Source organism: Misgurnus anguillicaudatus, chromosome 14 (genome assembly GCF_027580225.2).
Source record: "Misgurnus anguillicaudatus chromosome 14, ASM2758022v2, whole genome shotgun sequence".
NCBI classification, from domain to species: domain Eukaryota; kingdom Metazoa; phylum Chordata; class Actinopteri; order Cypriniformes; family Cobitidae; genus Misgurnus; species Misgurnus anguillicaudatus.
Genome location: NC_073350.2, coordinates 34,682,891 through 34,708,431, shown reverse-complemented (window position 1 = coordinate 34,708,431; position 25,541 = coordinate 34,682,891). Strand labels below are relative to the sequence as shown.

General features: G+C 36.8%; 4 protein-coding genes and 1 long non-coding RNA gene across 10 annotated transcripts in view; 3 read left to right on the top strand and 2 right to left on the bottom strand.

The window, feature by feature from the left end:
• The window catches only part of LOC129427506 (nidogen-1), a 28,122-nt gene extending 23,109 nt beyond the window's left edge, over window positions 1-5,013 (top strand). The window contains exons 13-20 of the mRNA XM_073876408.1: window positions 993-1,223; window positions 1,307-1,479; window positions 1,554-1,680; window positions 1,753-1,924; window positions 2,002-2,159; window positions 2,306-2,429; window positions 3,568-3,680; window positions 3,770-5,013. Coding sequence (XP_073732509.1) covers window positions 993-1,223; window positions 1,307-1,479; window positions 1,554-1,680; window positions 1,753-1,924; window positions 2,002-2,159; window positions 2,306-2,429; window positions 3,568-3,680; window positions 3,770-3,897 — 1,226 coding nt within the window. The 3' untranslated portion in view covers window positions 3,898-5,013. The remainder of the gene's footprint in view (window positions 1-992; window positions 1,224-1,306; window positions 1,480-1,553; window positions 1,681-1,752; window positions 1,925-2,001; window positions 2,160-2,305; window positions 2,430-3,567; window positions 3,681-3,769) is intronic.
• A 56-nt stretch (window positions 5,014-5,069) lies between these two features.
• Window positions 5,070-10,979, bottom strand: tbce (tubulin folding cofactor E). Of its 2 annotated transcripts, none has more exons than XM_055184038.2 (17): window positions 10,888-10,979; window positions 10,366-10,489; window positions 10,158-10,242; window positions 9,881-10,060; window positions 9,710-9,795; window positions 9,461-9,560; window positions 9,085-9,187; window positions 8,750-8,826; window positions 8,546-8,638; window positions 8,385-8,449; window positions 8,239-8,303; window positions 7,921-8,073; window positions 7,672-7,825; window positions 7,509-7,577; window positions 7,376-7,435; window positions 6,524-6,615; window positions 5,070-5,828 (listed from the first exon to the last, which is right to left on the bottom strand). In XM_055184038.2, exons 2-17 carry the CDS (start codon window positions 10,463-10,465, stop codon window positions 5,733-5,735), a joined length of 1,578 nt encoding a protein of 525 aa, XP_055040013.2. In that variant the 5' UTR covers window positions 10,466-10,489; window positions 10,888-10,979; the 3' UTR covers window positions 5,070-5,732. The 2 variants fall into 2 exon arrangements, with proteins under 2 accessions (XP_055040013.2, XP_055040015.2); XM_055184040.2 differs by having other exon boundaries at window positions 10,366-10,494; window positions 10,888-10,905.
• Window positions 10,980-11,138: 159 nt separating this feature from the next.
• rbm34 (RNA binding motif protein 34) lies at window positions 11,139-14,299 on the top strand. The gene is made up of 11 exons (XM_055184043.2): window positions 11,139-11,340; window positions 11,744-11,897; window positions 12,391-12,509; window positions 12,591-12,780; window positions 12,889-12,948; window positions 13,032-13,075; window positions 13,187-13,270; window positions 13,347-13,410; window positions 13,562-13,604; window positions 13,689-13,807; window positions 13,897-14,299. The coding sequence occupies exons 1-11, from the start codon at window positions 11,318-11,320 to the stop codon at window positions 14,239-14,241; spliced, it is 1,245 nt and encodes a 414-aa protein (XP_055040018.2). The 5' UTR covers window positions 11,139-11,317; the 3' UTR covers window positions 14,242-14,299.
• Window positions 14,300-15,346: 1,047 nt separating this feature from the next.
• tomm20b (translocase of outer mitochondrial membrane 20b) lies at window positions 15,347-17,218 on the bottom strand. Its single transcript, XM_073876410.1, has 5 exons — window positions 16,961-17,218; window positions 16,647-16,693; window positions 16,332-16,412; window positions 16,109-16,249; window positions 15,347-15,942 (listed from the first exon to the last, which is right to left on the bottom strand). Exons 1-5 carry the CDS (start codon window positions 17,082-17,084, stop codon window positions 15,895-15,897), a joined length of 441 nt encoding a protein of 146 aa, XP_073732511.1. The 5' UTR covers window positions 17,085-17,218; the 3' UTR covers window positions 15,347-15,894.
• LOC129427516 (uncharacterized) overlaps window positions 17,188-25,541 on the top strand; it is a 73,499-nt gene continuing 65,145 nt past the window's right edge. For 4 of the 5 annotated variants that reach the window (XR_012373308.1, XR_012373307.1, XR_012373306.1 and 1 more), the window contains exons 1-3: window positions 17,188-17,307; window positions 17,408-17,503; window positions 17,769-17,844. This is a non-coding gene — a long non-coding RNA (uncharacterized lncRNA). Of the gene's footprint in view, window positions 17,308-17,407; window positions 17,504-17,768; window positions 17,845-23,177; window positions 24,138-25,541 lie in introns of those variants that run through there. The other variant, XR_012373310.1, reaches the window with a different exon arrangement.

Below are 25,541 nucleotides of genomic sequence, written 5' to 3'. Positions count from 1 at the left end.
GAATTTTTAGATATTTTTTTCTGAAAACAAGAGAAAAACACTAAGAAATTATTTTCTTGAAAATAATTTTTGCAGTGTAACATTTTCATAAAATTAAAACAATCATTAAAATAATTTAAATAATTTCCCTTTCAAATTTTTATTAAACAACAACATTTTGTTCTGTAATTTTTTAATGTGAACTTTATATGAGTATTAATTAAGTCTATAAAAGCCTTTTTCATATAAATTGTCAAATATTTCATGGTGTGAAACGTGACATTTCTTTCCAGTCCATGTGTCTCTGTTTGTGTGTTTTAGTTTAAAGGCAGGTGTCTGATAATAACAGACCTACATGAACACTATCATGTCTTCTCTACTGTATGTTTGTTTTCATTTTGTTAAAGGGTTTATTATATTAGGAAAACTTAAGTAAATAAAAGTTGATATACAGGAGTTAAATCAACCCGAGTCAGAAAGAAAATTAAAATATTTGAACATTTTGAATTGACCTCAGGGAAAAATCAATCATTCGGTTTATTCCCAAGAGGTCCACTTAAAATGTTAGTGCAGATTTTTGTGTGAAAAACAGGCATCATTTATTTATTTCATTACCGCTTGATCATTGAATATGTTGTTGATATGAGTGAAAGCTTGCTGTGGTTTGGGAATAGATAGACGTCACTTAAACACATGATCACATAAATCCTGTATAGCAGATGTTATCACAGCCCGAGATGTTTGTTTCTCATGGGTGGAATCTTAATGTATGTTTATATCATTTAAGGGATTTCTGTCCAAAACTATTAAAAACTTGTTCACTATATACTGAATGTCACATGTGAGTTTAATGAAAGTTGTGGATACTTTTTTATTTGTATGCACACTTGAACTCTATATAATAATAATATAGATAATTTATATAATAATGTAAATGTTATATATCAACATTATTATATACATTATAATTGTAGCCGTATTTTATTTTAGCATGTTTGATTATTGCGTTTCAGACCGAGAGAAGACGTCGTGTGAGAGACACAGAGAGTCGGTTCTGTATGCCTCCTCTTCCTCAGGTGTCTTCCGTCCCCGTCCGGCTGTCGGTCAATACGTGCCGACCTGTGACGACTATGGTGCGTATGAACCCACGCAGTGTCACGCCAGCATCGGTCAGTGTTGGTGCGTGGACGGATCCGGACTGGAGATTCCGGGCTCTAGAACCAGAGCGGGCAGCAGACCCCTGTGTAAGCGCAGAGATATACTCAAACCTGAGCAGCGTGAGTCCTCAGCTCCTAAAATATAAAAAAGCCCTTCTCTTTCTTCATAGGTATCGATCATAATGTGGCTCCGCCCATCATTGGCCCCACCCCTAGACCTGACATCACCCCATTGACTCCAGGAGCAAATCTCTTATTCGCCCAGAGCGGCAGGATCGAACACATCCCATTGGACGGCGAGCGGATGAATAAAGACGGGGCGATGACTGTGCTGCACGTACCGGTGAGTTGATGTCAATAAAGTCTGTCAGATCTATTTGAAGGTTTTGTTCTTATGCATCTCATTGGTTCTCTCAGGATAAGGTGGTGATCGCTGTGGCGTATGACTGTGTGGAGAAGATGATCTACTGGTCTGACATCACACAACCGGCCATCAGCAGAGTCAACATGGAGGGAGGACAAACCATCACACTTGTCAATACAGGTGTGTGTTTGTGTGTTTCTGTGTGTGTTTGTGATCTTTATGTGATGATGATTATAATCTTTCCGTGAACAGATCTCGGCAGTCCAGAAGGAATCGCCATCGACCACCTGTCAAGAAACATGTACTGGACAGACTCCGTACTGGACCGCATTGAGGTTTCCCGGTTAGACGGCAGTCATCGACGTGTCCTGTTTGACAAAGACCTCATCAATCCACGACCAATCATTGCTGACCCCGTGTACGGGTACGTGAGATGTCAACTCCACCCAACTGTATTAACTTTTGAATCAAACAGATGTATTCATTTCTCCTGTAACTCAGACTTCTGTACTGGGCCGACTGGAACCGAGACGGACCCAAGATTGAGCGCTCTAACATGGATGGCACGGACAGGACAGTACTGGTGAATGATGACCTGGCACTGCCCAACGGTTTGACCTACGACCCTGCGAGGCGGGAGCTCTGCTGGGCAGACGCAGGTCAGAGATCAGAAAGATTTACATGATTACAATTGAAAAAAATGATCCATTGAAGTTTATATGATGATTTCCGTCAGGTCAGCAATAATCTAAATGATGTTTTTTATACCCTTTGTTAAATTGTAGTAAATGTTTTGTTGTTTCAGGTACTCGTAAGGTGGAATGTATCGATCCGTACTCTCGTATCAGGAGGAAAGTGACCGAAGGGATTCAGTACCCGTTCGCCGTCGTCTCTTACGGCAAAAACCTCTTCTACACAGATTGGAGGAGGTACAGTTGGGTTCACTTATGGAGATTAGGGATGGATGATGTTGGGAAATAAATGCATTTACGTGAATTTCCTTAATAATGCGATGTACAATGATGCTTAAAGTTTGTAAAATCAATTTGAATTATAATAAAAAACAAAAAATTATATGCGGACAAGAAACAGGGTTCCCACGGGTCCTTGAAATCCTTGAAAGTTTGTGAATCTGGGGGAAAAGATTCAAAGCCCTGGGAAGATTTTGAAAATATACACATAGATACAGGTCATTGAAAGTGTTTGAATCTATTTTATGCAAGACGTTTTCTGGAATCTGAAAATCCATATTATTCCCTGTGTAGTGTAGGATAATATCATACAAATTCTAGACTTTTTAAGCACACGTGCTAAACTCTTTCTTTAAATGCTTATATCTACATATACCTACAGTAGCATTCAGTCGGGGTGAACACGGGTCATGGAATTTCTGGAATATCATGGATTTAAAAAAAAACTTTCCCAGACATTGAAAGTTAGGGAATTTCAGGGATTTTTGTTTATTGCTTTAAATTTTAGTTTGCATTTATTAAAATGTAATCCGCTTGTTAACTTGTGACGTAAGGAAAACCATTTCCAGGTCCAAGCTTCTGCTGAATACAATTTAAACAGCTGTTTATTGGCACTGTTTATTCATTTCACACATTTAAGTTACATTTTTATGAAATTAAGGGAGCGGTTTTACCGGACCGGGATTAGACTAGTCCCATACTAAAATAAATGTAAGAGCTGTCCAAATTGAAAAAAACTTGCACTAACATATCTTACAATACATCAGTGCCCTTTGTTTTGCCACAAAATGGACACCAGTAATGTTTTTAGTAAGGCATGTTTCTTAAAACTAGTTATATTTCAGAATTAAACTAAAGCCTAGTCCTGGTTTATGCTAATTTCCGCCCGCGAAACCACCCCAAGGTGTACAATACATTATCCAGGACATAGATCATAGAAATTCAGCGTTTTTTAGTCAGTGAATTTGACATTTGACTCCTAGCATGTCAGTGTTCATCAATTGAGCATCTTCTCTGGTTTGAGCATTTTGTTATTTAATGTTTGCTCAAAAATATTAAATCCTGCACTGCTCACATAGTTTTTGTTTGTTGCTAGGGAAGCGGTGGTTGCCGTGGATCGTCAGGATGGGACGGAGGTGGAAGAGTTTCTTCCTCAGAGACGTTCTCGTACATACGGCATCGCTGTCACTTACCCACAATGCCCTCAAGGTCTGAACTCAATATCATATACAGTACTTATATCCTATTATTCTTCATCATCAGATCATAATGTTGAGTATATTGTTGATATCCAGCAGGTCTGAACTACTGTCATCGGGATAATGGAGGTTGCTCACACCTGTGTCTGCCGCGTCCGGGTGGATTCACCTGCAGGTGTCCTGACGTCAGAGATCTTTCATGTGTGGAACAGGACGAGAATTTCTGAGAACGTCTGAGAATAAAAGAGACTCGGAGAGAAATGATTTGTGTTCTTATGACAAACGTCCCTCACTCGGAGAGAGAGAAAGAGAAAGAGTCAACCGTGATGAATACAATGAGAAAGAAATCCAAAAAGACAGGGGCTGCACAATATAAATATAAAATATCTGTGATCATATTCATTATTATTGTTGTTTTAAACTATCAGTATCGGTTTGATTAAGCCAATATTAGAGGCGGATTATATCAGGATGTTTTTTTTATTAATATACTGTAAGAAGTATTAAACTGCTATTCATCTTTCTGCTGTATGTTAAAAAGTATTGATGCCTGATATTATTTTAAACATGTAATATTGTTGATTTAAGATTGAGAGTGAAAAGATTGAGATGAAGTACACTAGTCAACATTTGAAGTGGATCAAAAAAGTTCATCAAAGTTGTCCTAAGACAAGAACGGAGATTGTTAAGACAACTTTGATGAAAGGTTTTGATCCACTTCAAAGACAGTACTTGATTCAATTTAATGACAGCAAACAAGATGTAGACAAAATGACTGAACCTTGTGTTACACAATATTTCCTTAAGAAAACAGATGTTACAGAAATGACCAATCGATGAAAAGGTTTGTGTTTGTTAGTTTGTGGAGGACAATCTGGGATAGGTTTATACTCTGTGTGAATATACATTTTTTTACAATTATATTTCAATCGCTGCAAAAATTTTAGTTCTTAGTATTTTTGGTAACACTTTACAGTAAGGTTGTATTTGTTAACATTAGTTAATGTGTTAGCTAACAATCAACAGTGTAGTTTTAGCATTTATAAATCTTTGTTCATGTTAGTTCATTATGCATTATTAATGAATGATTATATAAATGTGTTAGTAAATGCTGAAGTTAACATTAACTTAGATTAATAAATGCTGCAGTATCATTCATTGTTAGTTCATGTTGACTAATGCATTAACTAATATTAACAAATACAACCTTATTATAAAGTGTTACCATATTTCTGTCTCGTTTCCCAGTATAAATATCTAAACGTTTTTTAATTGTGACCAAATATATGAAGTCTTCTGAAAAACATGAAAATCAAGCGAGTTTATGCCAAATTCATTTTGCTTGGAAATCAAGACAAAGACATTGATATTTTTTGCAGTGATCTGATTCTTACATGTAAAAGTTTGCTTTTTGTTTATTGTAAATAATCTGTAGTATGGTCATCATCTGTTATATATTTTCACTGTGGTGCTCATGGGCCGAGAGCTCTTATCAGGTTGTTGTTGTTGTATGTAGTTTATAGTCATCTGTACAGAACATCAATATTCACATTTATTGTTTACATGTTTTCATATCAGACTGTAGATACAGCTGCTCAGAGGAGAGATGGGAAACTGTACAGATGTTCAATTAAACAAGGTGTTTATGTTGATTTTGTGTCATCTGATCTTTGGTTTGAACCCTTTACAGTCACCATTGATATGATCATAAATTTGTTTATTATTATTACTTTAGTTTGACTCATCAGTATATTTAACAAACAGGTTAAGATTGTGTGTTTCCTTCGGTCCATCGCTATGAATCTGACACACAAACACTCAACATTCATTCATCCATCAGAAAAATAAATCCATTGGTAAATTCACTGTTGTTTAATGTAAGTGTTGTAAACTTGTAAATACGTCACATATATGTTGTTGTTTATTATATACAGGGGATGATCTTATAGAGACAGATGATGAGGAGTAAGTTTATTTCTATAAATACATTATTGTGTTAGTTTTTGTAAGATGTCATGTGTGATGATGTCAGGAGATGATGTGTGATGTTCAGATGTCTTCATCAGGACCAGCGCACCAAAATCCGATCTCCATCTTCCACAGAGTAAAACTGCAGAGGCTTTAGATCATTGTCGATCTCGATCTCTCTGCCGGCCATCTGAAATAATAATACTGTATGATTACCTTGCCCATAAAGTTTGTGTTTAGTTAAAGCATAACATGAGCAGCACAAAGGCTGTGGGTTTGATTCCCGGGAAACACATACAGTATATGGATAAAAGTGTATATAACTTAAAAGCACTGTAACTACACTGCGAAAAATGATTTTCAAGAAAAAAAATTCTAATTATTTTTGTCTTGTTTTAAGCAAAAACATCCAAAAAGTCCCAAATCAAGATGCCCCTTCTTGATGAGCAAAACGACCCAAGACATTAAGTCTAGTTTTTAGACCAAAAATATCACATTTAAGTGATTTTGTGCATAAAACAAGCAAAAATCTGCCAATGGGGTAAGCACATTTTTCTTCAATTTAGTGTTTAAGAAAAATTTTCAAGATTTTTTTACCTCATTGGCAGATTTTTTTGCTTGTTTTATGCACAAAATCACTTAAATGTGATATTTTTGGTTAAAAACTAGACTTATTTTCTTGGGTCATTTTGCTCATCAAGAAATAGCTTTAATAAATTAATATCTTAACTTAAGACTTTTTAGATATTTTTACTGAAAACAAGACACAAATACTAAGACATTTTTTTCTTGAAAATCATTTTTTGCAGTGTAACTTTGCATGAATGCATCTGCCAAATGCATAAATGCAACTGAATGTAAGTTTGCGCAGTCCAAGTGTTTTACCTTTGAGCAGGTGTAAGTGAGTCTGAACTCAACTCCAGGTAACTTCAGCAGTCGATGTAACAAACCTTTCACCTTCTGAATAATCATTGAATCTGAAAGAGAAGAAAGATCTCAGACCGATGAACGACCCTCGTGTGATTTACATGTAGGGTTGCAAAGGGCTAGAAAGTGTCTGGAAACTTTCCATGGGAAATAATTAATTACTCGGAGGAAATTTTGGAAATATTGCAAATTGGAAACTTAACGGGAATATATGGGAATTATTTGAAAATGTATATAAACTATATGATATAAAACATAGATAAATATTTAGTTTGGTCATAAGCAGACATGCATGCAAGAAAATACTAATTTTTAAGAATCCTGGTACAAGCCGTGCATTTATTTGATCAGAAATCATTTAAATATGAGTGATTTCTGAAGGATTTTTAATCAAATGCAGGCTTGATGAGCAAAATAGACTTTTTTCAAAAGCATTAAAAATAGTAATTTGTGTTTTTTTAATGATCTCACCTAAATGTTTTCTCAGTCAGTGTATTTGTCTTTACAATGGTATAATATAGCTTACACACAGCACAAGGACGTTTTTAAAAAATTATGTAATTTATATAAATACATGCAAAGATGGACATTTGGACATTGCGCAGGATTCAATAAATGATTTGTGCATGTTATGGAGGAATGTACAGGGTTAGAAATTCAACTGAAATTGCATTAAATCTTGTTGTGTTTAACAAAATTATGCTGCAAGATTCAAATTCCCAGTTTATTCCCATTAATTCCCATTAGAGTTTTCAGCCTTGAGAATTCCCAGAATTTTGCAACCCCAATTACATGTGATGTTTGTTTAACCTGGAACTTTCTTCTCGATGGGTTTCTTGTCTGCGTCTTCAGGACAAACGAACGTTAAGGCTGAAAGGAAATGAAGAACATTGAGTGATATTTCTGTGTGTTTGTATTGAGTCGCTGTGGTGAAGATTCATACTCAATAACTGATTCTTTAATGCAAACGGCTTCTGTTCCTTCAGCTCGCCTTCATCTGGAGCACCGTACTCTAAACAAACCAACCAACCATCAAAGATGATACGCTGTGTCCAATGTAGATACACACACGATAATGATGTCCAGTACACATTACATTTACTCACTCTGAATGAGTTGAAGATATCGAGGGTGTTGTGTCATAAATTCTGCACTCGGGTGGTTTTTCTCAGGGTCCCTGTGACCTCCAGACTTGAGCCATGCAGATCCAAACATCTTACAGAAATCGATCTCTGCACCTTTCCGTTCATCTGCGTGAATCTGACAATCACAAACCCATTCAAACGCACATTAAACAAACCACTGAGTCGACTGTAAAACTAAATCAGGTTACTACATATAAGATGATCACACACCTGATGCATGTTGAGTAAGTCCAGCTGACTCAGACGAGCGATGAAGATCTGTCGAGCAGTTTCTGAATTCTTCTCTTTCTGTATCACTGGATTCCTCCTACATGACAGCTGGACCAGAGACTGAAGTTTCTCCAGTTCATTTACTACACTCCACTAAACACACAACACACGCACAATAACAGTAGTGAGGTGAATCACATGTTCACCGGATGTTTTGTGTTATATTAACTCTTTATAAAAGCACCTGTGAGTGTGATATATTGTGAATAAAGTCCCTCTTCTCTCCTGTGTGACCTTCTGTGTTTATTACTTACTTACCTCAGAAATATTGTTGTCATCTAGTAAAAGGGTCTTTAATGCAGGAAACGATGATGTCTTGTTGCCTTCACGATATGAAAACTGTTGTTTTATGTTATTATATATACATTATTTTTAGTTTGTAGTCATTTTAACCCCTGTGTTACCTGCAGGTGTATCGCTGAAGTGAATCACAGACAGACCAGTAGAAGACAGATTCAGTTTCTCTAGCCTGAAAACAACAACAGTTCACCTTCAAATATCTGATTATTATTTGGATAAATGTGGTTGGATTTATATCACAGACAGATAGGTTATAAAGACTCACCTGGGTAAATGTGAGATTTCTAATAGTGTCTCCTGAAGGATCTGATTGTTGCTCAAATCCAGAACTTTCAAAGTTTGTAAAACATCAACTGGTCTAGACAAAACAAGAATAGATTTTGACATTAAAATGTATATTCTCAATAAAATTATATTTCTCTATGACTTTTTTCAATTACTGACAATAATACAAATTGTCCCAACATACCGGAGTAATTCTGTAATGTCATTATCAGCAAGATAAAGCTCCTCTAACTGCTGCCACATGGGGGCGCAATACAGAACCTACCAATGAGAGCAGGGTCAGAGGTCAGTAAATACAATTTTTCATTTTAACTCAACTTGTCATGTCATTAAATATTTTTTTAAATACCAAATTAAAGAAAAAACACAAGGCAATTCTAACCTCCCAAGGGTTGTAAGCAATATTTGTCCAAAATGTATAATAACGCAGTTATCTGGACACCTTGTTTTTCACCTTGTGACATACTTGTTTCAAGTTCTGGTGTGTTAATAAATGTATGCATATATTCATTGCCTTACCTCAGACCAGGTGAGTGCACAGCTGTTGAGTGACAGCACTCTCAGACAGGAAAAGGCGGGGCTTAAACTTGTGGGGTTACTGGAGATGCTTAACCTGTTATGACTACAGAATAAGAGAGGTCAGAGATTAATAATAATGGGTAGATTTATATGGATATAGATTTATCAATGTTATTTCTATTTTTTGCCCACACTGAATAAAAATATAACTTCAAATGATTCAATCACAGCCAATCAAAACTTACATGAAATTTAATAAACAGCCAAGCAAAAGTTTAGAACTTGTCAAAATGAAATCTGTAATTAACATGGAGGAGCTGAGATCTATGACATGAGTGATCTGATTTAATGCTCTAGTGAACATATGGAGACTGACCTGAGCTGCAGAACCTGCAAAGAATCCAACTGTTCTGTAATAGCAGTCAACACCTCCCACGAGCTCAGCAGATTCCCAGAAAGATCCAGAGATTCAGCAACTGAGAGAGAATGTCAAAGAGCCTAGAACCCATCAGACCACTTGAATGAGAACATGACTGATCTACAAACCAATCGGACCGCTTGTGCAAAACCGTGAATGATTTAGAAGCAATGTTAGAACATGACAGTTGCTTTCAGTGAAGGATACGTGGAGTGGTGATTCTGATCTCATTCGCTGGGCCTGAACTGGACACCTTACACCTCCTAAGACCGATTTCTGTCAGATTTTCCAAGCTGTTACAAGACAATAAACACAGAGTAACCACAAAAATCTACTACTTCCAATGATTAAACCTATTTGAAAGTGTAAAATGTCCACCTTTGTTTCTGTTTCACGTCCTCAAATCCAACCATCATTACAGTTTTAGTGGAGATCTTCACCTCTTCTCCTCCAAAAACCTCCTGTACTTCCCCCTCGTAACGCTGTTTCAAAGCCGTCAAATAATCAATTCCAAAATCGGCCTTTTTAGGTCGCACAAATGAGCCTCCTGTCGGGTGTCTGATGAAAAAGACACAGCATCATTAAAACTGAAGTAACTCTGTTGACAGATATAAATATTAAACTGTTTTGGGTCTGATCTTCCCATGATGAGCACCTGCAGGTAAAGTATCGGACTCCATCGTGACTTCCATCATGTTTTCCTCTGTCTGGATTATCCCACTCCACTCCTAACCATAAACCTGCCATCATAAACACAGAGTCCACCAGGAGAGCTGTTATTACAATCCAATCATTGCTTTACATTCATGTATAATATTGATAGATAATAGATGTGTGATGATGCTATAATGAATGAGATGTACCTGGAGTTGGAGGAACTGTTCCCACGTAACGCACAGTTCCTCTCTCACCATCACAACATACACGTCTGCCCACAGGGTCCTCTGACATCTCCTCGTTCATGATAGATGATAGATCTGTCAATCACTACACTCAATTCATAAAGAAAACACACAGATATCAAAACATACAAACACCTAATTAAAAATCTGGGTTCATAAAACTAAAATGTAACATAACATAGCAATACAGGCATCACGAATGAAATTGATAGATATACCGTATACTGTCGCAGAGATGAGTTGAAAACTAAACAAAGCAGCACAATAACATTATTCTCATTAAATCACGGTGAGATAACGCTGATGTTTCTTCTTCTATGTTATAATAAACAGAAAACAATAACGATAGTGACATCCATGATCTTAGCGACTGCGTATGTGCTTTAAACTACATACGCACAAGAATAAAAACCACTCAATGATGAATAATATTTATGATTATGAAAGAATGAAAGAATAAACACAGTTCTACACCATTCTTACCTGCAGTAATATCAAACCGGAAGTCATCATATGTTTTTAGGTGCAGTGCTTAACGCGCACCGACAGAAACGCTGCGTGTTATAAATATAAAGATGAAATAATATCTGACGGATATTGATAAGTTTGTATCTAAGTTTTGTATAATTATTAAAAGATGTTTAATTATGGTGATACACAGATCAGAGGTAATTTTAACGGAAGCTGGGAACGTGTAGGTAGTGTTTTTGGTTTCCAGGAGGAAGAAAAATCCTGCTGCACACGCGTGTATGTGTGCGGTCAACGTGTTTGAGAAAAACACAGTTCATAAACTCGCATCAGTATTAAATATATAAAACATCTGCTACATTTTAAGGATATTAATAATATATTACACAGACATGCTGACGGAGTGAAACACAAACACGAGAAGTGAGTGAACGACAGTGACGTCATGCAGAAACAGTCTGTAAAGAGGTTTGTGTTTTATTTGGAATTAAACAGCCTTGCATCGCCTTTAAACCGATTTAATTTTTTACTAGACATTAAGAAAGTGTATATTTATGAAATTAAGATATTAACACTGCTAATAGATAGAAATAGTTTTTTGAAACAGCATGCATTATGCCTTATAAGTTACATTTGGCTTCACTGATCAGTTTCAAATGATTTTTTTAAACTATAAAGAAACTTTACAAAACAATGGTCTTTGTTGTATAAACTACTATGTTACTTACATCGACAACTATGGCTGTATCATGGTTCATTAGAGGTTAATGCAATTAAGCTTTAAGTTAGACCGTAACAGTATTGTACGGTACCGTGATCTTTGTCAGGTCAGTATGTTGGTGTGACTGATGATCTTTAATGTTTATTGCAGTAAAAAGAGCAGAGATGTTGGGCAGGCTGAGGATTATACAGTGGGTCAGGTGTCTGGAAGTCTCTTTCCAGAAAAACCCAAATCTGGAGCTTTATCATCTTTATTCTCCACATCATCATCGGCCAGTGCACTAGTCTTCGTTCCTGCCCCCAAAGTACGTCTCAAACTATCTTTTACAACACTGTCAGAATAACCTGAAAACAAACAAAACTGTGTGTAGAGCATATGTGACAAGCACACAAATCTTTTAAACCCTCAGTTTATAACAACAAACAAAGTTTGTGTTTATAATCATACAGGTAAAATAAATCTCTGGGGTAAGAGATAGACACATAGGCCTGATTTTACAGACAAGGCTTTGCTAAAGCCAGGACTAGGCCTAAGTTAAATTAAATGTTTTGGCATTTTTACAAACGTGCCTCAGAAAAGATGTTACTGGTGTGTATCTTGCGTCAAATCAATGACACTGGCATATTTTAAGATCTTATTTTCAGTTGAAATAGCTCAAACATGTGTTTTAGTCTAGGATTAGTATTTAGCCTTGTCTGTGAAAATGAGGGATAATGTTTAAGCATTAATAAACTTTAATATGTAAGACTTTATCAAAGCTGTTTTTGTTTCTGATCGTCTGTGTTTTTTCTCATCAGTTGGAAACTAAAGCCACAACCTCATCAACCGGTACCGCTGACAGATCTGATGATCAGAATCTAAAACAGAAGAAGATTACAAAGCCGGTATCAGCGGCAGAAAAGAAGCTACAGGACAGGTTAGTAACCTCAGTTTAGATTACTGAAGTATGATTGATCAGATCTGACTCTAACACCTGCGTGTGTTTGTAAATCTTTAGAGAATCAGCTTTACAAAACGCTGATGATGAGGGACAAAAAATCAAGAAGCCAAAACGCAAACATGAAACCACAGAGGAAACAGGGCAACCGATTAAACGCAAAAAGCCGATGAAGAATCACGCAGAAGAGCGAATCAAAATGAAAAGGACTTTGTTTGTGGGAAATCTGCCTCCCAACTGTTCAAAGAAGGTCAGTTACATACGATACACACTGTGCATACTGTATACTATCCATTATGTCCTTTCTTATCTTTAAACACTAAAATCCAACGTGTTTCATTTCCATTCTGATTTTCAGGATCTTATGACCTTGTTCAGAGAGGCGGGAGCAATCGAATCAGTTCGCTTCCGTTCAGTGGTTTGTGTTCGGTTTTAATGCTTTTAAATTCCTGTTGTCGGATCACTGGATTAACAAGAGTTTTAATAGAGCTTGTTTTACAGATTCGGGAGGATCCGACCATGACTCGCAGAGTGGCGGCCATCCAGTGAGTATTAAGTTGGAATTACTAATAGTAATCAAATACTTAATGCTAATAAAATACTTATTTTAAACAAATTCATTTAAAATCCTCTTCTTTGTGTGTGTCTGTTTCTAGGAGGAAAGTTCATCCCAAAAAACAGAATGTCAATGCTTACGTCGTCTTCAAAGAGGAAGAGGCGGTGGCCAGCGCCCTCAAATGGTGAATATAAGAATCAACATGTGATCAGATATGTGTGAGTTATATCTGTTTTTTATATACATTTGAACTTTTACAGGAATGGGCAGGAAATTAAGGAGGGTTTTCATATTCGAGTCGACCGTGTTTCTCAACATTCATCAGTGAGTATTATAACTAAAACAACTTCAGGAAGCTATTTTACGGCTGTTTAACATTTATTTGTATGATTTTAGTATTTTTCCCTTTAAAGTATCTATTGCCAGTTTCTTCTGTAGATGCAAATCACCAACATTTTGTTAATTTTCTTGACAGCATGATCATAAACGGTCGATTTTTGTGGGCAATTTACCATACGGTGAGGAACTCAATATGTCTAGCTTATAATTCTTCTATTATTCTACAGTTTCTCTAAATCTTTGAATTATGAATTTGATCACAGATATAACAGAGCTGCCGTTACGCCAGCACTTTGAGGATTGTGGTATGGTGGAAGCTGTGCGTTTGGTGCGAGATAAAGATTCTGGGATGGGAAAAGGGTTCGGCTATATCCTGTTTGAGGTACAAGCTTACTGATTAATATTACTGGTGTCATCAATACAGTCTCCTTAATAAAGCGTCTGATTCTGAGTGAAATGTTTGTTCTGCAGAGTTCAGATTCTGTGATGTTGGCATTGAAACTGGACGGCTCCAGATTACTAGATCGAAAGATCCGGGTAAAACGATCGGTGAAGAAGGATAAAGTAAAGAAAGCTGATCCAGGACGATTTTCAGGAGGAAAACCTGCTCCAGGAAGTGACAGAAGAGGAAACGGACCGAAAGCAGGTGGATTTCAAGAGCAGAAGAGGAATGATTATAAGGGAAGGAGAAACTTCATTAAAAATCAAACAAATGCTTCTTTCAAAGGAGAGATGGCAGATCCTGCTGCCAAAAAGGGCAAAGGACAGAAAAAGAAATTTAAATTAAAAAAGAAGAAAAACGCTGCTCACATTTAAAGTGGTTTATATGTTTTATATTCTCACAAAACCATCAATAAAAAGGTCTGTGAATGAACATGATTTTTTGTCTTCAACACCCAGAATCACATTTTTAATTTGTTAACTTTTATTGTCAATGGGATCTTGTACAGTCATAAGAGCGATCTGCATGATGAACCATGTCATCGTTGGAGACAACTTAGTAAAAAAAGTTTGTCCGTTAAGGGCTTCTGTAGAAACAAAATGGTGACTTCCATGTAAGGGGACCCCTGTCTATGTAGATAAAAACATCTCATTCTAAGGTAATAAAAACATAACACTTCATTATGAAAGGTCTTTATACACCACTAATAATATGGTTTTGCATTTTATATTGCATTTCTGTCAAGAGATCGTTATAAAAGTTACACACTGCACCTTTAATATTATTATTTACTGACTTTACTAGTGCTGTTGAATCTTTCTTTCAAAGGTATCTTTCAGAGATATTCAGACTTTAGATCTGTGTTTAATGTCAAACATGATTATTCTTTATTGACCACAACAAACTCAAGGACAAAAAGTCTCAAAGCTTCATAAGAAGATTCTGTTCTTCACACGAAACTGCCGTGTGACTTCAGAAGATTTTACAAAAGTTACGCTGGACTACTTTTAGGGGCGGTTTTCCAGACAGGGATTAGCTTAAACCAGAACTAGGACTTAGTTTAATTATGAAATATAACTAGTTTTAACAAACATGTCTTACTAAAAACATTACTTGTGTGCATTTTGAGGCAAAACAAAGGGAACTGATGTATTTTAACATATGTCAGTGCAAGTTGTTTTCAGTTTGGACAGCTCTTACATTTATTTTAGTCTAGGACTAGTCTAATCCCTGTCCGGGAAACCGCCCTAGTTTTACATTACTGTTATGTTCTGTATCTGCATCACTGTATCTCATCTTGTGTTTAATGGAGGAAAGTCAGTCATACATCTGTCGTAGCTGCTCATGCTTTTTTGTGTCATATTTTGAGTGAGCTAGTTTATTCATTTTTAATCCTGTATTGATTATTAATTTTGGTAATGAAATGTTGGAAGAATAGCATAATGTTGATTTTGGCTCAAATAATTGTGACACTCATAATACATTTATCTGTTTTTAATTTTAAGTTAAAAAAAGAAGAAACTCTGCCCTTCAGGAAACAGCCCGAGCACTTTTAAATGTGCCACATATCTCACAATACCACAGATGTTATACAGTCATTAAAAATAACATAAATACAATAACACAGATAAATGAAATCAGCCGCTCTCTCTCTCTCTCTCGACTGTCAAATCTCTGTCAGCGGTGTCTGAGGTTTAGTGCCTCTTAACATACTTTTGTTGCATATTTCATGATATTTTAATGTAATACTTTGTGTTAGTAAACCAAATAACAATGAAAATATATATGTTTGCAAGTCATGCTTGTTTTCTGTCATTCATATACATCGAGCCACACATCACCTTTTACAGGACAAATCCATCATCTACTGTTAGAGGCTCATTCAACAACATTTCTAACACATTTTGCTCTTTAAAAACTATTTTTGCATTCAGTGTTTCAAAAATTGATGAAAAGGGGCAGGACAGAATGATTGACTGTAGAATTTAAGCAGACAGGAAGTGATGTCATGGAGCGGCGATGTACTTCTACTCAATGTCATCATCGCTGACACTCTGAGCGCTGACGATACGCTGCACGAGAGGAAAGAGAACAACTTTAGCATAATGGAATAAAAAACACAAAATAAAGCACATGAATAACATAGATCATCTGACTGGATCATACAAAAGCAAGTTCATGCTGAAATCCACTGTAAGTACCACTCTTTTCAGACATGCATGAAGTGAGGTCATTACGCTGACTGATGGTGGGCAGTTTGGTGAGAAGCATCTGGAAGACTGGAGGAGGAAGAGTTTGTTGCAGGACCTGCAGGAGTTGCTGAGGCTGACCGCACACAGCGATCGCATTCGTCAGATGATCCACACCTTTCTCATAATCTCCTGACAGAGACAGACAACACGAGGGTTAACAATGTTGTGCGAGTATGAAATGAGTTTGTGTGAGACAGATTAGAGATCTCTCCCTGTGCAAGCAGCTCTTCACCGAGTTGAATCTCCTCGAGGAAAAACTTCTGAACTGCTTCAGCATCTTTAAGATCTGGTAACTACACAAACACACAAAGTGTTTTCTTTTGTTATAATAAATGCTTATGATATTATAAAACTTAAAAACATTGCAATCTACAGTCACAGACAGTATCATTACTCTTCACAGCAAACGTGTGAAGACAAAACACAAAAGTTACAGATTTGATCAAAGATGGACCACAACCCATTACAGCATCCTAATGAAGCACTATTGAATATTTGTTATTGAAGACTTTAGTTTGTGAAATTACCCTTGACAATCCAGCTTTCTCCTGAGCAGCTTTCTGTTTTCTCCTTCCTGTGAGACACAACACATTCACATTTAATATGATCACAGACATTAAACCTGTCAGCTCGTTCATATCTGGTCCAGTGCACGTGCAGTCAGTGACGTTTATTGATGATGAACACAATGGTGATGGTTTAAACCTACCACCATTCAATTACCAGCCCCGAGCTTTAACCACTACATTACAACACACAAATTAAAGAAACTGCTGGGAAAATCCTGCATATTTACATCTGCACATTAAATTATTTAACAGACAGACAGATGTATTCTCACGTTCTCTCAGTTTGTTCTTGTAGTTTGGGTCGCTCCGTCTTTTCTTATCGAAATAAATACAATAACCTACAAACAGCGCCGCGCCGACACCCGCCGCAATCGCGCTACTCCTTCCGCCCATCATGACGAAATATAAAACAACAGGACAAGAGAGAAATTACACGATATTAATAAAGACAGAGATATATAGAGATTAGAATAACTGCATGACCCTCAGACACACACGAGGAAGGACCTCTGTGACGTCACAATCGGTGACAGATGAGCTACCCGTCACATCCGCCTGATCAAAAGTAAAGCATTATGAACTGAACCTGACTAAATCACAGATACCGTTACGCAACCAGGTAAGAATATTATATCTCTAATTTATTAATTATTATTTTATTTTTTTAACGAACCATTTACATAGCAGACAAACGCTTTTTGTTATTTTTATCTAAACAGCAGATGGCGGTAAGGTTTCACAGCAGAAGCACAAACGCATTCAGTTGTCATACTCAAGCGTGCTTGACAGCAAACATTTGGCTTGTAAAGACCTAGGTATTAACTTTATATATGATATTAAAGTTTAATAATAATATTTGTAATATTAGAATATTAGTCATTTAATAATGTATATGATGTAATAGTCCGATGCTTGTGTTGGATTTGACCGTTTGTATTATTAATACAAGCTTATCGTATGTCACGTAACAAGTTATAAGATTTTAACGTGTAAGATTATCTGCTTATAAACACCAGACGAGCAATTAAAACCACCAACACACACACACTAATGAAATATTGCTCTGTTTTTTCTGTCCAGGTGAACTGAGTCCAGTCCACCTGGTGTGTTTATATCGAGCAGAGAAAACACTACGATACGTGATGCGATGAGTCAAGTGAGTAAAGAGGTTTTTATCCAAACTTATTTACAGTACAGTTGATACTTTACACAAAATAACCTGATGTTAACTCTTCTGTTATAACACAGACTGTACTGTAGTTTTACTTTTGTAGTCACGGTTTTATAGACGTTTCATCGGACACGTGCGCGTTGTCGCGGTTGTGCATATGGATGTAACTTAACTTCCGGTCTCTTTGTTTAATGGTCTGACTAGTGGCTTAACTGAACTGTGAAACAAATACCTCGTCGGAAATAATAAATGTTTTTCTTTCCTAAAGACGTGGGAAGATGGCGATCATGTGATCTGTAGTTAACAATGTATACATTATATAGTACACATTTTACACAGTAACGTTAACTCGTTAAAGTTTTTGATATGATCTGATCTAAGGTAATCTACTTGTTGTTGTTTTGCTTGTTATCAGAAATAAACTACTGTAAAAGGATGTTGATTGATTCTTAGCAGAGTTTACCGGAAGTTACGTTTGTTCCACGAAAGCTGTTTGTTTATGTTGTTACTGCTGAAACCGTCTATAAAGGGGACACATTGTAGCACTGAGTTGAGTTATTTATTGTACACGTGTGATCTTTAGGGTTTTCCTGAGAGATCCATTATAACTCATGGTGCTCACAGTAAATGCTAAGTGAGCGTGTTTAAGTCCATCCCTGAATCAGTGGTGTGTCTCCAACACGATTATTTTCAGCTTTGTCATCTCTGCCACGCACTAGAAGTTTGATATTTGTTTCCAGTCTTTCATTTAAAGAAACAGTTCACTCAGAGATAAACTTTCAATCTTTATTATTTACTAACCTTCATATTACTCACTGTACAATCATGACTAAACCATATCAGACTGTTCAGATATAAAACAATATGCAAATGAAAGAATTTTCTTTTTGGTGAATTTTGTGATTTTGGTGTCTCCAGCAAACCAACTATAATAGCATCCCGTTCATATTAAAAGTACAGTTCATCAAAAAAAAAAAAAAAACTTATCCAAAGTGACTTACAAGGGATACATTTCTTATCGGTATGTTTGTTTCCTGGGTTCAAACCCATGACCACACAAGATCACAGTAAAGATTCACATGTCGATCAATATCAATATTTTACTCTTTTTTTCTGTAAAAGACAAAAGAAAGATTTTGAGATTGTTTTGTGCCTATATAATGGAAGTCAGTCATACAGGTCAAAATGACATGAAGTTTTCAATTTTAGGTGTCCTTTAAATACAAAATAATCTTCTAGTGAACCATAAAAAGTTTTCTCTCTTTGCAGACAGAAGAGAACTTATTTTTACTCAAAGCTCCAGCTGTTTTTTTTCCTTTGAAAACTTTGGCCGGTGCAGAGGAGTGTGGAGCCCGGCCACGAGACAGTAACTGAAAAATTCCCTTATTACTGCTGGAAAAACACACCACGGTTTGAGCTTCTGCCCAGAAACGTCCACCAAAAGCCATTTTGGCAGCAGAGGCTGTATTTTCCATGAACCCAGAGCTGCTTGATGTCATCCAATGTGTTTTCAAGAGAATAACACGTAGTGGAACCTGGAATGGTGAAATGTAGGCCGCGTCCAAGCGGAGCGAGGTTTGGGTGGGGTTTAAAGCAGAAGCCAGAGAGAAAGTGTAGGAGAGATCTTGTGTTTGTGTGCTGAAGAAGAACCGTACGCCTCACGGCCCTGCGGTGGTTTTCACGGTCAGTAATGGTTCATGGGACCTGGGTCATATAGATGCTGAACATCACACACCTGGCTCTTATTTCTGCCCAAATTTTTCTGCTTTTTCAGCGGTGAAGGTTGAGAAAGTGAAAAAAAAGGTGTTTTTGTGATTGGCTTTTGCTTCATGTAGTTTGTGACATTGTGCTGTTGGATTGCAGGAATGAAAATGAAAGTGTGAGACGAGATGCGTTCAGTAGGGGTAGCTGGTGGTGCGTCAGGCTGTTGACATTACCATTAATAGACCATCCCTATCGACTACATTGAAGAAACATTATAACATACTGTTGACACAGTCTAAATGGCAAAGATTTATTATTTTGTTCATGTTTTGTATGAGAAAATCTAACATTTTTATCAAATCCACATATATTCTGATGATATAGGTGGTTGCCAGGGTGTTGCTAAGCAATTCTAAATGTATTTAGTGGTCCTCAATGGTGTGCTGTTGCTCGAGAGTGTGGGGTGGTTGCTATGTCAGACTTGCTATGTCTGAAACCACTCCCTATATAGTGTTCATTCACAAATTTTTACCTACAACGCACTCTAATTTTGAGTATACACTCACCTAAAGAATTATTAGGAACACCATACTAATACTGTGTTTGACCCCCTTTCGCCTTCAGAACTGCCTTAATTCTACATGGCATTGATTCAACAAGGTGCTGAAAGCATTTTTATATTGATAGGATAGCATCTTGCAGTTGATGGAGATTTGTGGGATGCACATCCAGGGAACGAAGCTCCCGTTCCACCACATCCCAAAGATGCTCTATTGGGTTGAGTTCTGGTGACTGTGGGGGCCATTTTAGTACAGTGAACTCATTGTCAAGAAACCAATTTGAAATGATTCGAGCTTTGTGACATGGTGCATTATCCTGCTGGAAGTAGCCATCAGAGGATGGGTACATGGTGGCCATAAAGGGATGACATGGTCAGAAACAATGCTCAGGTAGGCCGTGGCATTTAAATGATGCCCAACTCTAACATCTGAATGTCTCAACAGAAATCAAGACTCATCAGACATTTGTGCAAATTGTAGTCTTTTTCTTATTTGTAGTGGAGATGAGTGGTACCCGGTATGTCTTCTGTTGTTGTAGCCCATCCGCCTCAGGGTTGTGCGTGTTGTGGCTTCACAAATGCTTTGCTGCATACCTCGGTTGTAACCATTGGTTATTTCAGTCAAAGTTGCTCTTCTATCAGCTTGAATCAGTCGGCCCATTCTCCTCTGACCTCTAGCATCAACAAGGCATTTTCACCCACAGAAAGGTTGCATACTGGATGTTTTTCCCTTTTACACTATTCTTTGTAAACTCTAGAAATGGTTGTGCGTGAAAATCCCAGTAACTGAGCAGATTGTGAAATACTCAGACTGGCCCGTCTGGCACCAACAATCATGCCACGCTCAAAATGGCTTAAATCACCTGTGTCTCCCATTCTAACATTCAGTTTGGAGTTCAGGAGATTGCCTTGACCAGAACCACCCCCCTAAATGCATTGAAGCAACTGCCATGTGATTGGTTGATTAAATAATTGCATTAATGAGAAATTGAACAGGTGTTCCTAATAATCCTTTTTACCCAAGGAAGCGTACATTCATTGTATACTCGCTAACTCACTCTTTACCATGATACAACGCAAATTTATGTTTATACACTTGCGTTGGTTCTTGTTGACAGTTATTTTTTACTTTCTAAAAAAATTAAATAAATAAATGCAATAGACAGTAATTTTTATTTTAAATATTATAAATATTATTAGTGAATAGAATAAATAAACTAACAAAATAGTAAATAAACATGAAAAGCAGTTGTTTTATTTTCTTTATTATCGACTTAAGCCGACTTTTCACTGTACACACTATTCGGACACGATTATCGGAGTTCGCCCCCTAGTGGAAGTCGCAAAGAAGTTTGCTTAACCTCACGCAGTCCCTTTGCGACTCTCCATAGGGAATGAATGACTTCCGGTTTATCGTCCGTCATTCATCGCGTGCAGTGGAAAGGTGGCTTTGTATAGTGAATATGACAAATGTAAATAAATATACTTTACGACCATGACGAATCTATGTGACGGTAGTCTCTAACGCATGGTGTTTACATCAGTGTCTGAAATCGCTCAGTCATTTTCGTTATTTTCTTCATATAATGCACTCAAATGTCATTCGCTTTATATCGAATATTATATAAGTGAATGGTTTTATACACAGCAATACTGTGGTCAATAAGTTTATGAGATTTTCCATAAGGCGAACTACCGAATAATGCGAAATGTTATTATAACGTTTTGGAAGAAACGCTTTGAAGCAAACCAAACGGGCCCAGTGTTGTGTTTATAGTCAGGAGGCAGCGTGTTAATCTGCACCTGTTCACAGACTCTCTTCAGTTCCTCGGTCGGGCACATCCACCCGAGACATTTGGCAGAGCGCTCTCCAACTGCAGATGGCCTGGGATTGATGCTCCGCACGCCGTCTCCTCCTGCAATGGATCTGATTAAAGCCTTCGAGAAGAGACAGACATTGATCACGTCGAGCTGCATGCAAGCATACCAATTAAACCCTTTGAACTCCCCTTAAATTATATTACCATCCAATAATTACACATCCACGAATAGTCATCACCGGGGAAGAGGCATTGTTTTCGGTTGTCGTGGCACATAATAAGTGTGTTTTGGTGTAACGGGGTCTCTGCGGCGTAGCCCGGAGAGATGCAGGAAATGCTCGGCTGTGTGAGATTTACACTTCATCACGTCTTCGCAGCAGGCCGTGTGTGTGTTTGTGACAGGAGGAATTATGGGAGGGTAGAGCTACTTAAAAATCATGACAGAGCAAAGAGCAAATGTCTGGATGGGGACTTCATGCAAATTGGAAGATGGAGGCAGATTTACCACACTGTTTTTACAACATGTAAACACAACGCAACCATTTTGGGTCTTTACCCAGACTTGAAGAGGAGGTTGTTTTTAATAGTTTACTGTGTCAGACTATAAAGGTTTCAGACGTTTCTCTTAAAATTACTCAAATGTTACTCTTGCATATGGTCAGAGTACAGAGAGATCAAAGAAATGCGCACATGAGAACACAGATGCATTGCTTTAGCAGAAGTTGATGAGAAATGTTTGACTGAAGACTTTCGTGTCATGACAGATCTGACGTTTTTGATGTCAAAAGATCTAAAAGTCAAGAGGAGGACACATGTGAGTTGAGTTGAAAAGACTATTTGATCTTTAAAAGAGCTCTAATTTGTGTTTAGTTTCCATAAAAATAAAAATTGCCAAAGGTCTAATTTGATATCTAAAGCAGCGAGCGGTGAAGAGACGTCTTCATTAATAATTTATTATGATTGTTCTGAATCTGAAAATAAACAGATGACTTTGAATTATTTAGAGCACAATAACTCTTGAGCTGTGTTTTATTTATCTGCACGAGACACTCGAGCATCAGCACTCCACTTCAGTCCGAGTGTTACTTTGAAGTTTTTCTTTCAGGGCACATGAATATTTTGGGTAGCGCCATGGGTCGTGTTTTCAGAGGAGGGTTGGAATGAAAGGTTTGAAAACATCTCCAGTTAAACTGTGTTTGCCCAAGTCTGTCTTTCACTCTCTCTCTCTTTTCTAGATTCTTCCCCCCAGCTAGCCTCAGGAAATACTGAAATGATGAAAGTCTCTCTCTCGCTCTCTTTATCTATCTATCTCTCCATATTCATCATGAGTCTCTTCACGCTTCCTGTTTACATGCCTGAGGGCGAAACGTCTCCCGGAGAAAGAGACGAGCCTCTGATGATGCAATCGTTCTCTCTCTCTCTTCTGTAATGTTGCACAAGCTCCTGTGAATCTTTTTATGACAGTAAATACAATGCAGCACTTCTCATTTTTGAGAGTTTTGATTGGCTGTTGATAATTGGCCTTTTGTCATTACAATCTGTCAGTCATGATCACATTTCTACAGTAGTGAATTGTACAGTAAAACTCATCCAGCAACCAATGAAAAGTAAAGATTAAAGCTGTAATGTTTTTTCACTAAATCTCTTCTGATGATTTAATAAGATTGTAGAATATTTTTGACAATATTTTTCCATTACAGTGAATGTACCATTTTACATGAACATTTTTAAGAAAAAGTAATACAATAAAAAAATAGCTTTAAAGGTGCTGTAGAATGTGTTAGGCATAGATGAATAATAAAGCAATAAGCCCTGCGAAGCAGTGGGTTACCAGTGCATTTTATAACAGCCAATGGGCGTTGTTAAGCACTGCTTCGTGGGGCTTATTGCTTTTATAAAACGGTTACTTCATATGCGTAGCATGGTTTCATAAAATAAGTTGTAATTATATTAGTACAAATATTACTCTTCCGCCAAACAAAGTAGTTCCTCAGAATCAAGTGTGGCTGAAACAGAGCGTAGTTCCCAACCAACACAGACGCAGCAAAGACACAATGAAAATATGATTAAAGACTGTGGTGTTTATTTTTATAAATCACCATTCATCTAATTTATACATTAACATTAATATCGTATCTGTTGAAGTGATCAAATATGCTTGGAAGCATGCTTAACTCTTTCCCTGTCAGCGTTTTTAAAAAAAAATGTTGCCACCCAGTTTTAGTTTAATGCGTTCCAGAAAAATGTTCTTCTTTAAATAAACATAAAATATATCAAATAAAAAACAGACCCTCCGCTTTCAAACAAACAAACAAAAAATGTTTCATCTTACCTTCATTTGACCTCTTATCACCTCTCAAATTTTCAGCTAAAAACTGAAATAATTCCTATTTTGTGATGAACTTTTGTAAGAAATCAGATTCAGAGATTTTGATCCACGATCAAAACTTACACAGTGTTTGTAGTGTTGAGTGAATGCATCAGTGTTTAAGTTGGGTAAGATCGCCACCTAGTGGATAATAGTGGAAATATGGATTTGATGTTAAAGAACAATAAAGAGAAGCGTTTTTGTCTTTATTGACGAGATGACGCAACAATATTTATTGACATTTATCTGGTTATCGCCATTAATTGTGCAATTGTAGAAAAATTTAAAATTATAATTAAAGAGTGTATTGTTTATTTTCATAAATCAGTATGTAGCAACAATGGCGCAGTGATACTTATGTAATGTGGACTGAACCGTGGGGTATTTTCTCACAGCTTGGAACGCATTTCAACCAATCAGAATGAAGGATGAGAACGAGATGTTTTATAATAAGAGTTCTGTACGTGATAATAACATATCATGAGCCTCAAACACGATTGTTTCCATTTTCTTATAATAACCTCGTGCATGCAAAAGAAAACAGACCAATCTCAACATAACACCAACTGTAACATTACAGTCGAGATGTACACCCCAACATTACATTACACATTAAATTAAATATAATTTTGTTACAATGCTAAAAACAAAGTTGTGACTGCGGAGTTAGCGCTACATGTTAGTAAATATTATATGCTAGTTAGTTAATGCTACATGCTAGCGTTTAGGCTGAAGTTCTACTATTGATGTTACAGTTACGTTTTGCAGGTCCATACTGAAAAAAACACAAACTTATCACTCAGAAACGTCCATTAACAATCTTTAAACAATTGAATATTCCTTAAAATCTGTCTCTTCATCTGATACAGACTCAAACATAAGATCTGTTTACACACACACAGAGCTACTGAAGGAGCTGCTCTTAGAAACAACCAATCAGAGCAAAGCTTAACATTATTATTCATGACCCTTTCAAATAAGGTAATAATAGGCCATTTCATTTTAAGGGTTGTAAATGGACATGAAAAACTGTCTCTGGATTATTTTTGCACTTAATAAAGCCACAAACCTTCTATGTAGGTCAATAATAATTTTTGAATATGAAAAAGAGGTTTTGCCGGGTTGTGAAAATGCCTCTGGGCGATCGGTAGCTTTACCCAGCGACTATCTTCATCTTATATTAGAATAAGCCGACTTCTGTTTTATTTATCACACACACACAGATGGTGCA